Here is a 12,396-nt window from a genome sequence, read left to right as displayed (position 1 = left end):
GGTAGATAAAGGAGGATATGTATACTTAACAAATGATTAAGAAAATATATTAAACGAGACAATTGAAGAAGAAACTATTGTCAGAGTAGAGAGAATTTGCCTTAAGAAAGCGTTGGCCTTCTAGCTACTACTAATTGCTCAACCAAGCTTTAAGATAAAAAAATACTAAGTCTATATATAAAATTATTCCTATAAAGACAATTACATCAATACGTAAGTCCTTCATACATAAGGTCATTAAAAATGTGATAAAAATATTATAAAATCTTATATATCTTTTAGGTGAATTTTTCTTGAACTTCAATAGCTCATATCTCTTAATTGGACTATTCAAACAATCTCATATTTTACACAAAGTATTGTTATGATTTTAACAAATATCATAACAAATTTTAATTGCGAATTCATTATGGATCTTGAGATATTGCCAAAATCTTAATAATGGCTTCAAATTCTTGTTTACTTATATATATATATATATATATATATATGCAATTTTCTTCATATTTCATAGATTAAATATTTAAATACCATAATACTTTGATATATAGCTTTTTAATCTAATAACTTATACTTTTGAAAATTTGGGGCCAAAACTTCATCCAAAAACTTAAGATATGGCTCCAACTATTACTATCAACAAAACAACTCACTTACTGCCTTTGATTTACATGTGATGTCTTCAACACTCTATAATTTTTTCATATAAACTTCAAATATAGAAATTATTCTATAAATAATATAGCTCTTAAAATAATCCTTATGATTGTACATTTTGATTCTCAAAATCTGTCATAAAACTCCTTGTATCTTCAAAAGAGCAATAATATAACTTAAAAAGATACCTTAACTTCAAATGGCTATAATTTCATCACCATAATTCCAAATCTTCTAAAATTTACATACAAATTGTAGTCCAAATTCTAAATCTTATAATCCTTACTTTTGATTCTTGAATGTTCCTTTTGAAGTCGCCAAAATCCTTGTTACGGTTGTGGAATGCTTGTTGAATGCCTATTGGGCATGATCTTTGATCAATAGGGATGAAAATCTTTACCTTTAGCCTTCATCCATCTATACCTTGCTTTCATTCCTCCAAATAAGTTTCTTAGAGGTTTGGATTTTTATCTTTAAGCTCCAATCTTTTCCTTAAATTTATATTAAATATATAAATTCTATAAAATTTAAATACTATAATCAATATAAAAATAATTTTTTTTATATCAACTCTCTTTAAATTAATATACTAACTACTCTAATATATATCAATACTTATAAATATATTATATATTTTAGTTAATTTTTACATACTATAAATAATTATAATATGACATCGTAAGGCTAAATGATACATATGCCTTGAAGGAGAAGTTTAGAGTAACAAAGCTTAGATATAATATTATCCTTAGTCTGCCATGGCTAGAACTAGGAAATAAACAAGTTTATTGGCTAGCAAGGACAATCTCCTTCAAAGATAGAGGATGCATAGTGACTCTTTGTGCCCTTCTATCAAAAAGGATAGCAAAACAATCTACAACTAAGAGCTTATTTGTAGGAATAATCTTTATAAAGAAGCAAATATGGCATAAACAATCAGTATATGTGGTGGTTCCAAATCTTACCTCAGTGGCAAAAAAGACAACCAAAGGAGAAAAAAGAGTAGAACAACTTATAGCTTGCAAGCTTATATATTTCTTTAATTTTGCAGGCTTAAATATATACGCTCCAGTTCATTCTCTCAAAGAGAAACAATAAATTACATTTTCTTTCATAATGATCAACCACGATTTCTTTTTTCCTTCATGGTTGTCAAAATGCACAAGATTAGAAGAGTAATCAATTGTGATTGGCAAGTTGCTGAATTTAACAACCTTAATTTCGTCAAAATATTTAAGCCTGCAAAATTAAAGAAATATATAAGCTTGCAAGCTTGTACATCTCCATAAATTAGCTCTAAGGTAACCACACCTAGATCAGAATTTCTGAGTACTGTCATGGGGGTGACTACCACAAAGACCTAATGTAAAGAAGGGAACGCTTCCTCACAGATACCTCTCGGATCACTTTCACCTGCCACAACAACCTCTCTACACGTATTCTGCCCCGACGATAATCGTAGTGCCCGTGAGCACCACATTGCCAGAACCCTACAGAACCCTACAGAAATAATCTGCACAACTAAATTTCAACGAAGCGTTGTTTGCATGAATCGTACACATACATATACAAAGTGTGTTGGAACCCACGTCCGTGGATGCTGGGCTACCATCCAAGTGGGTTACCTGTCACATCCCGATCGCTTCTATGAAGACAACCTGAGAATACTGGAATCTGCTTTCGCCCACATCCACTCACAGTTACTGTTTCCACCAACAGGATCTGAGCTGTTCGACACCAATATATCACTCGCGTTCACATCTGCGTCTCCAAAATTCAACCTTCCCAACCGCCTGCTCACCACAAACCACGCAGCCTGGTCAGAAAATGCTCTCTTCCCGCACTCCAATGCAAAGCTTCTCTACGTCTGATTGTTGCGGAGTAACACTTCGCAGCATACCAAACATCGTGTCCACCGTATTCTAACCATCCCACCGTGGCTTCAACGAAACATGCACGGCAACTGAACCCTCACCCACAAAAGAAACCAACCCTACTGAAACGGCATCCCAACACAAATCGCAACCAACACAGCCACCCAGAGACGACCCTCCCCGATGCTGCGGAGGATACACGGACGCTCGTCCGATTTCGGCACGTTCACAAATCCACCCATATGCGACCCTGCGAGCAATACGACTCCCACCTGCTGTTCGGCCGATTGTTGATATCCGTCAGATCTTTCGAAGCGCTCTGGTAAGCCTAAGTGCATTTTCCCACACAGACATAAAGTTCTTCACTGCAAGCAGACATGATTGAGTCCACCTGCCAACACCAAACAAATCGTCATCGACTACCCAACACGCCATCACAAATTAAATACGACACTCCTCCCGCGCACACCCTCCGGACTACTTCCTTACGCCACTTCCACCACTTCCAATGAACGTGCTCACCTTCCACCACGTACCTTGTTCGAACCAAGCGGTAAACATAAACGTTATGCTCTGCGGACACCTTTCTCGGAGACATGTCAGAAACGGTGGGAAGGCGCTACGCCTCGGTGAAGCACGTGCCTGATCAGCATCCAACGAAAATACAAAGCTCACATCTTGTCACCATAACTGCTATCACCCCAAACTAGCACACCTCCCAACTTCACAGTTGCATCTACGTAGCTTAAACATGCACTCAACACTTGTACTGGAATATAAACGAGGTCGTGCTCGTCAAGCCTTGCACCTACCTTGACTACTGCAGACTGATCTTGTTGCAGTTTGTTTACCAGGATAAAGGGTCACCCTCACCCTGATTTCTCTCATAAGGAACACCAACGCTGCTTGGAACTGCCACGCCTGCACTCGAGCCCACCTGCAGCAAGAACGACTTCGTTGAAGGAACGAACACCTCGTTGTAAAATCTTATTATGTCCCCTGTCTCCTGCCCTGCTTTCTGCACGACCATGCCACACGAGATCAGCGTCACGCATGCACACCCACTTCCATAACAGCTCACTCCCGATAACCCTGTAACCCTGTACAACCACCTTCTCCTATCCCCCAACACCTTCACCATGCAAGGGCCCCGAACACCTACCCCGGATCTCCACACAACCGACCCGTCAAGGAGCACGTTGCGGAACACATACGGCTTGCACTGCGGCTGCTTCCTGTAGTGGTAAATGATATCTCGAAAAGTCACGTTCACTTTGCTCACCTGCACGCTCCACCACACACGCCGCTTCTCATCATCCCCACGCCCAAGTTTCACCATCAAATCAATTCCACCTCTTCATCACTCTCCAATGTGCCAAACTCAACAACAAAACTCCTGTGCTCTACCCACACCTACTTGCTGCGCCCACCAACACTCCGAACGCTTTCACGTACCTTGCAGATACCGTACACACAGCACAGGATGATTTGGTCGATGTGCCGGTTGAAGAATAGACCTGTTTCGTGGTTCAGAGCATGATGCAACGCACGGTTCACACGTTCTACCACCTGCTGCGACTGTTGCAGACGTTCACACAAGTTCCGAATCCGAACAGCAGCCAGCTTCAACACCTGCCCACACATTCCACCTAACATTGTTCAGGGACCCCTCCTGGATCGGACAACTTCCCTACTGCAACAACTCCCGTGCCATTCCTCTATCAACCGACGCCACTCCAACACATCCCTGCCACCGCCGCCACCGAACTCCTTACACAGACACACTGCGTGCCACTAACGACAGCGCTGACGAGCCACGCTTGTACAATACGGAACAAACGACAACATCTCACAGGCAAGGGAAACAACTGACAATGCCCCCGATGTGCTCCCTGCCACATAAAACATCACCTAGGGACTCGTCCCCAGCTGCTGTCCTTTCTCCTGTAATCAGGGTGCACCAACCCCCTTGTCCTTACTCGCACTAACAGAAACCCCCAAATACCTTAACTACAAACATCTAACGCACGCCTGGTATTCTCTCTCAATCATTCCCAAAACGCCCTGCTTCACATGCTTCCATTCCCTCTCAAGGCAAAACCTCTCAGCTCAGCACAGCTTTCTAATGAATCCGCATTCATTCCAAAACCGCTAACTTCCCCGCAGACCATCCTTCGCCTCGCATGTTTACCTTCTGAAAAAAAACATTGATGCAAGTCTCTGCACAGGTTTCGCCTCCAGCCTGCGGATTCGGCCTTTGGGGGCTGCACACAAAACACGCATTCTCAGTGTCGCGCCGGACCACCCAACTAACACAACCTCTCGTACATACAGTGCACTGTACAAAAACTTTGATCCACGGCGCCTCTCACCACCAATACAAACTATCCACCGTCATACCACCGGATCTCCCCAACGTACACTACCATGAAAAACCTCTTGCAACCAACTTTAACGCGAAAATCAAAACAACCAACACATAGAACCTCGCCTACACTACTCCACACAAACCTTCAAACCACAACTGCAATAGCCACGGCCGTACGTACCTTGCAAAAGCTAGCAGCAGCGGCGGCATTGCCCGGCTCTTCTGAGGAGAACTGAACGCCGTGAATGCAGAAGGACCTCTCGCTGGTGACATGAAACTCGCGCTCTCACCTTGCTCTGCGCTGCCACCTGTTGCACCCGCATTGCCTTTCACGGCTGTCATTGACCCTTGCCGAGGTGGCGAGGCTGCTCCCCCTTTCGATTCCCCTGAAGGTCACAAGATCTCAACGTCGTCAGCATGCCCACACCAAGTAAAGATTCTGCGCACTACTACCCGCTCACAGCAGCATCAACCCCCACACTAACTTCGATGCACTGCCCACAATCAGCCAACTGCGAAGGCCAGTACATCACGCCCCAAACCAGTCAACACCCAACCGTACGGATATAACAAGATGCTCGCACCATAGCATCCGTCCCTAGCACGCAGACTTCACTGCCTCCTCTAACCACGAGACCACCATCGTACCAAGCGCACACAACATCCTCACCTGCTGGGTCGTCCACTTTGGAACCTCCGATGCGCCCATCCGCCGTATCCACTGGAGAACGTTGCTGCGCTTTCGAGGTATCCAAAGCTGGCATGGGCTCCGCCATCAACTTCAGCCGGTTGATCTCCGGCGCAAGATTTGCCTTCGCGATAGCAAGAGAGTTGAACATCGAAGACCCCTTCTCCCAAGCCATGCTTTCCAGAAGTCTCTCCTCGATAGAATTCAAGTGCCGTTTCAGCTCCCGAGGAAGAGTCTCCTCGTGCCGCACGAACCCTTCAATCACTTTGCTCAAATCGAACGCGGTTATCCCTGCTGGCTCCAGCACCGCAGGAAACGTCATCGTCACGGTTTTATGACTCGCTAAAACCAGTTCTGCCGAGCACGCAAGCATGCACCGATGAAACCGCTCATTCGGCAGAAACGGAAGATGCTCGCTGCGCAGCCGATGGGATTCCGCCGTGCACATGGCCCCCAAAACTTTGTAATACAACTTCAACGCTTCCAGCCTGCGCTGATCGCCCCACATGCTGTCCGAAGTTCCCGCCTCTCCCGCTCCTCGCCACTTTCGGGCCTCAAAGATGCCTCCAAGAATTACGTTCGCCCTCACCTTCATCTCCGACGCGATGTTCCGCTCAAAAACCCGCAAGTACCGCTCCAACTCCGGAGATGGCTCTGCCGACAACGGTGCTATCACAGTGCGCAGCCATTTAGCTGTCGTCATAGTAATGCTAACAGGTGTGGGAGGGGGTTTACAGGTACTACCACCCGCTACGCCTCCCATTACAGCAGGCGATGACTCAGGTGAACCGCATGGCGACGAAGGCGATGCCCCTGATGATACTGCACGCCCCTGTCCCGCTGAAGTTACTGCGTCGCGCTTCCTCTGCGAAACTCACACAACCCGTCAGTCAACTGCTCACATTCCCGCGCTGGTGCACAGAGAAATGCGGGTGCACTGATACCAATGACTCACATTCAAACACCATTGCCAACGTTGCAATTTCCATGTACAATCCGAAAACTAGGCACCATGGAAGGATAGGGTCTTCACTACCATGTACCGCATAACCAAACCGGACTGAGCTACCTCCCCTACTGCCAAACCAAGTCTCCAAGCCCACCCATTCCCTCCAACTACAACATCAACCCACTTCAGCTATTCTTCCACCCAAACAACACCGCAAATTATGCCCCACGCAGCGTGCCAGCCTAACCCCATCATTCAAACAACATCGCTTTCAACTGCACCACCATTACCTTCACCCCACACACACTTGTCGTGCTGCTGCTCGACACAGCACCTATCAAGCTGTCTTCACCATTGATGAACATCCTTTCATCCAGTTCTCCCCGACTGCGATACCACCCATCGTAATCTTCCTCCAGAATCACCAGATTCGATGATATTTGCTCAACCTCCATCAAGCCCTCAAAGTATGTCACGCCATCTGCAAAGCTCCCCATCATCAGATCTATGCAGGGACCCTCCTGACAATCGCTTTGCTCCACGCAGTCACCCATGCCCAACCAACACCCACTGCAACTGCCCTAACCACTTTCACAAACACGACCAACCAGCACCTGGATTCATCCCGCCAATTTGCGGGATGTCGCCACCGTCCATCCCAGTCGCAGGACTGCCAATCAGGACTTTTATCATTTCGTTCAGTTTCGCCACCATCCCAGCCACATCCTCCTCTGATGCATTGTACAGATAGCACAGTGATCCAACTAGGTTCACCCCTTCCGCACTCCTTTTTGCTGTTTCGTACCAACACGTGATTCGTCAGGTGGACCCCATACACAACCAACAAACTCGATACGACCCTATAAGCCACCAAAACACCACTCGCGACCAGTTCACAAGGCTGAGCAGTTTACCAAACTTCAGTTTATCGTCAAACGAAAATCTTCTCCACGTCAGTGGTATATGAATGATCAACACTATCTGCAAACGTCATCACCAAACACACATCAGCTCACAAACAAAACCGCACTGACCAAACCCACAACGACCCGGCCCTGTGAACCGTGCAGAACCAGCGCAAGCAATAACAGCACACGTTGCTGGATGGCAACGACGTCTCACTTCCAAGTGAAACTCAGGCACCCCACACAGACATGCCACGTGGTTGCTGGCTTGACAGCAGCGTGGACTCCGTGCGACGCCTTCCTCACATCCACTCTTCCCTAAACACCACGACAAAGCAGTGCATTGCAACGAGTTTGTGCGACACGCGAGGGTTCTCGTACAATCACAGCCAACAGCCCGTTGGTGCAAGTCACCAAGTCCGCGAAGTGGTTCAGCACGTGCGTCCGCAGCGCTAAAAACAGCATCCAACCAAAACGCATGTGCACCGGAGTGGCTGCGTCCCCACCGCCACCTAAACACAGCCCATTCCCACCTCTCGCCTGCTTCTCGGGGAGTACGAAAAGGTGCTGATAAATCCTCTTGTAATAGCTGCACGCACAACACCACATCACTTTGTGCGCAAAAAAACAACCACGTGCCACCCCAAAGATCACCCCACGAGCACATCTGGCTGCACAGTCACTTACTTGTACAGGACCATCAGGTGAACAAAATTGGCCTGAACTTCCTTCACCTGTTTGCACACCCACGACGTCACACGTCATCTCCGCTGTCCTACCCAAGCTACTCCAAAAACGCTACCCCATCAGCTGGATTGCAACCTTATCCATTCTTTACCTGGAGCCGCTTCTCCCAATCTTCTCCGTACACAGACTTCAGCGTCGGGCCAGCCTTTGCGAGGAACTGGGGGAGCTCCTTGAAAAATTCAACCACGCTGTCACCGTCACAACAACACAGTTAACATCCACCGCAAGAACCCTGTTCAGACCATAACCACAGATGCTCAACGCCGCTTCAAGTCAAACCCAGGTGATCCAGCTACTTTCTTCTAACCCAACACCAAGTTTACGTGTGCAACTTCCTCCGCTGCTCAAAACACACGACCACCTGCTCAGTCCGGAGAAGCTTCTATTACCTCAGCCTCGTCTCCCGCAACAGCTGAGAGAATGTAAACCCCGCGGGTGCTCCATTCTCAACTCTGTCCCCCCCTGCACACACCCCGGTGCCCAGCCTTCTCACGACGTACAGCACGCACGCACTCCACAGGCGCTCTGTCTCCTCCGCCTTCAACAGCACATACACGACCGCCAACACTCAGCTCGACAATTCATCACCTCTCGCAACACAACAAGGGGGCTCTGCGTACTTCACCAATCCAATCACACTGCAAAAGATTTTTACAAACATGTCCCAAACTCTCTACCCATCCCAAGGCAACCACAGCCGACGAGCTCGACGACTCACCGTCCCGGTTCCGATGGTGCCGATGTTGGTCTTCAGGAGATGTTTGCTCGCTCTGAACAATCGCATCGCTTCTTGTGTCGTTCCGTCGCCCAGGCCAAGACCAACCTGCACCCGGGCAATGCGTTGAACAACAGATTATATACCCCACTTACACCAGCTAGCTGTAACATCTACGTAAACAGAAACCCCACGCAGAAGTGGAAGGCATCGATGACCACCAAGTCAGCCATTATGAAACGCCCCTCATACACTTCTGTGTGTAACACACGTTCATTCTCCGACGCACATCCTGCTATCCCCACATCTTTCTGAACCTCCTCACGAACACGACCACGGCTACATTGCGCCCCCGAAACGACACAACAAGCAACCCCAACAACCCCGCAATTCCACATTCCGTCACTGCTTCCCATCCAAATCATAACTAACTCAAACCACCTCCCTCCACAGCAACTCTCACCTCGCAGCGCTTTCTGAAACGGGCTTCCGCCACCTCCACGAACTTCTCCACGTTACTTCCGGTCCTCGATTTGGTGTCCGAGCCGTTTGTGCTCGGCCCTCCTGCCATCCCCTGTCCAGCCTGCTTGCTACTCACAACGTTCACGTCTACGTTCTCCGGCTTGCACGCCCGTAAAGGAGACCTTCTCTTGGGTTGGGAATTCTCAGACTTCAGAGGAGACTGCGCCTCCCTAACCTCCATGCTCATTGTCTCACCGTTCATATCCACGCCCCGTCCTTCTGGCATACTTACAGGAGCGTGAGTTCCTCGCTTCCACCCCCCTCCAAGGATCAATCGATCGCTCCTCTGCTCATACTGATCGACACGCGCATACCATCACCAGCCACGTTGACCACACGGAAATAACTTCTCCCTTTCCAACTAATAGTATCCCGCACCACATGCCACGATCCAAACTCTTCAAAGTGCCAGCTTCGTACCAGGACTTGCCCTGCGACAGAACGCGCAACATAACTCAGGGCCACAAAAACTGGATGCCGCTGCAGCTGCGCCAAATAAACGACTCAACCAAAACGTAACATCCATACAACCGACATCATAAATAAATCGACGTCCAAAATGCACACTGAAATATCACACTACACAGGCAGCAAAATGCGCGTGTTGCACACACGTGGTCAGGACAGCACATTTAACGCTCAGCATCGACCAAGGCAAACTCGCCGCAATGTAGACAAAACCACAGTCCGAGCTAGACGCAAAGCCAAAATTTGGCTTGGAGTAACTTGTACGTTCGAGCTCTTCACCACTTGCCACCAAAGGCATGAGCGCAAAAGAACTGACACCGCCACCATGGCCTGTTTCGGGGAACAACCCCTGGTCCTGGCGCATTATCCTCGGTCCGCTGTACAATGCCGACTCCCATTTCCAAAGGATCACGAGGGCACCAGGAAAACGGGAACGATTCTCCCGGAGGCTAGGACGACCGTTTCGGAGTCTGTCAACTTTGTGATACCAGATCGCCACCACGCAACAAAGAAAACCCCGTATGCTTACCACGCATCCAGAACAAACGCCTGCGTCAGCTACTGCATTTGCCGCAAACCACCAAATTGTGGTGCGTATGTGTTGATTTTCCACCCGGCGCAAATTCGGTCAGGCAGACCAATCCAATTGACGACACCGCTCCCGCTTACAACTTGCAGGAGTCTACCGCTTGCAAAAACTCGTGATTCATTGTGCAGGTCCAGAAATCACAGGAAAAGTTATCTCACGCGCGTTTCCAGTTTTAAAGCAAGAACCCAACCAAAACAAGCAATCCGACACACTCCACAGCGTACGTCGGCAACAACAAAGCGCCTCATCCCAAAGAGAGGACCACGAACAGGAAGCCTGAGGACGTACATCCGGAAGGCTGTGAATCACGAAATCGAATGTCGAACCCTAAAACAATTCGCTCTGTGCATTGGAAGCACAATCGCCCTACTAACGCCAAGTTCCAGACTAAGAGAATCACCCTTGCACGTATCCAGAAAGAAAATGATGCCTCGGAGGCGTCTAACGACGGCGGGCATCAAAGGGTCCTCTGCAGCCGAGCGTCAAGACTGCGCACGATCATCAGCGCAGATAATTCCTCCTTCCACAGCACGTCGCACAACCCGTCCAAACGAGCTGCCTCCAGTACTCGGCCCACGTCTGAGATTAACTGTCGGATGCCTCGCCGATCGTTGGATAGAACCTCCAATGTCTCGCAAACCCTCCACGAAACACAACTCTTGCAACGATGCTGACCCGGAAACTGAAAGATGTCGCAGACCACTGCATCCTAAGAGACCATTCTCCCACCGGAAAATCATATTCACAAACCCACCGCCGACGACGCCACGGCGCTTCTCCGGACTACGGACACGACGATCGAAAACTACTCAAATTTAAACTATGACCCTGCAAGAAGCAAATACGCAAGGGTAGCGCGCGTGCTCTGCTGCGCCATACACTCCTTGAGCTTTCAAATTCCAAAAGCAAACAGACCTTTCTGTCACCACAGACGCAATCGAGGTATTCGACCTCGCACCGCAGCAGAACCCCGATGCCTCCCTACGTGAAGTGCGGGCGTGGATGAACAGAAGACCACCCGAAGCAAGGGCAGAAGCCAACAAACGGGGTGCCGATGCCCAAACGCAGCACCACGTCCACACCACACTCACGCCGTGAGCCTCCAACAGCAATCTGCGAAAATGCGGAAACCAAACGAAATCTCGCGCCAGAAGCAAAACGGGCTGAACAGCAGAAGGAAGGAGTGGGAAGGTGAGCGGAGGAGATCCTACGGAGAGGCAGTGGCGATGGCGTGGAGGGGCGGGGGGGGGGGGGGGGGGAGGTGTGCTCACAGGATGTCGACCGACGAGAAATGCCGATGACGGAGCGATGTTGAGAAGCACTGCGTTGTAAGAATGCCCATTCCCATGGCCGGGCAGGAGCAGAACGCCTTCACAACCCAGCCCAGTCCAGGGGGCAGGGCAGAGCAGCGCGGGATAGGCCCGGCACCAGGCACACAGATGGCCCGCCCACCACACGACGACACTTTGTCGAGGCTGTCTAACATTCCCGGACATGGCGGACCCTGCAGCCCACACCCCGACATGTTGTTGTTGTTGACCCTTCCCCGTGACGGTTTTGCTGAGCCGGGTAGCGTCATCCTGAAGCACACAAGCCATGCGGCTGTGGCGCCTCTCATGGGCTGATCCCCCCCCCCCCTCCATCTTGTCTGGTGAGCTGGAATGAGGCCAGGGCTGGGCTGGGCTGGGCGATCGAGAGTGTGAGAGAGAGATTCTTAGCCTTGCCCTGCGGGAGGTTTCCCATTGCTGGCCTCATGCCCCTCTTTGTCTCCATTGGTGTGTGTGTTTGTATGTTGTTGCGGGGTGGCACTCACAAGCTGAACCCTTGCACTGGGAAAATCAATACTGCCCTGGTCACACACTTACTTCCCTTTTCCTCCATTCTTTCTTTGCTGGAAATTAAAAAAACCACTCT

The 12,396-nt window shown here is 49.0% G+C and overlaps 1 protein-coding gene across 4 annotated transcripts; it reads right to left on the bottom strand.

Moving 5' to 3' along the window:
• Positions 1-1,840: 1,840 nt before the first annotated feature.
• On the bottom strand, positions 1,841-11,995 carry LOC149987364 (retinoblastoma-related protein-like). 4 transcript variants are annotated; one of them, XM_090244837.1, is made up of 19 exons: positions 11,398-11,995; positions 9,367-9,856; positions 8,907-9,011; positions 8,578-8,726; positions 8,280-8,376; positions 8,129-8,175; positions 7,823-8,030; positions 7,451-7,517; positions 7,151-7,330; positions 6,827-7,017; positions 5,570-6,452; positions 5,081-5,285; positions 4,723-4,795; positions 3,987-4,163; positions 3,694-3,813; positions 3,344-3,549; positions 3,054-3,173; positions 2,804-2,922; positions 1,841-2,450 (listed from the first exon to the last, which is right to left on the bottom strand). In XM_090244837.1, the coding sequence occupies exons 2-16, from the start codon at positions 9,649-9,651 to the stop codon at positions 3,379-3,381; spliced, it is 2,958 nt and encodes a 985-aa protein (XP_090100963.1). In that variant the 5' UTR covers positions 9,652-9,856; positions 11,398-11,995; the 3' UTR covers positions 1,841-2,450; positions 2,804-2,922; positions 3,054-3,173; positions 3,344-3,378. The 4 variants fall into 4 exon arrangements, with proteins under 4 accessions (XP_090100963.1, XP_090100962.1, XP_090100965.1 ...); XM_090244836.1 differs by having other exon boundaries at positions 3,068-3,173; XM_090244839.1 differs by having other exon boundaries at positions 11,754-11,867.
• Positions 11,996-12,396: the final 401 nt, after the last annotated feature.

This window comes from Physcomitrium patens, chromosome 19 (genome assembly GCF_059467195.1).
Source record: "Physcomitrium patens ecotype Gransden chromosome 19, ASM5946719v1, whole genome shotgun sequence".
In the NCBI taxonomy this organism is placed as follows: domain Eukaryota; kingdom Viridiplantae; phylum Streptophyta; class Bryopsida; order Funariales; family Funariaceae; genus Physcomitrium; species Physcomitrium patens.
Note: the sequence above shows the minus strand (reverse complement) of the source record. Positions and strands in the feature narration are given on the sequence as shown.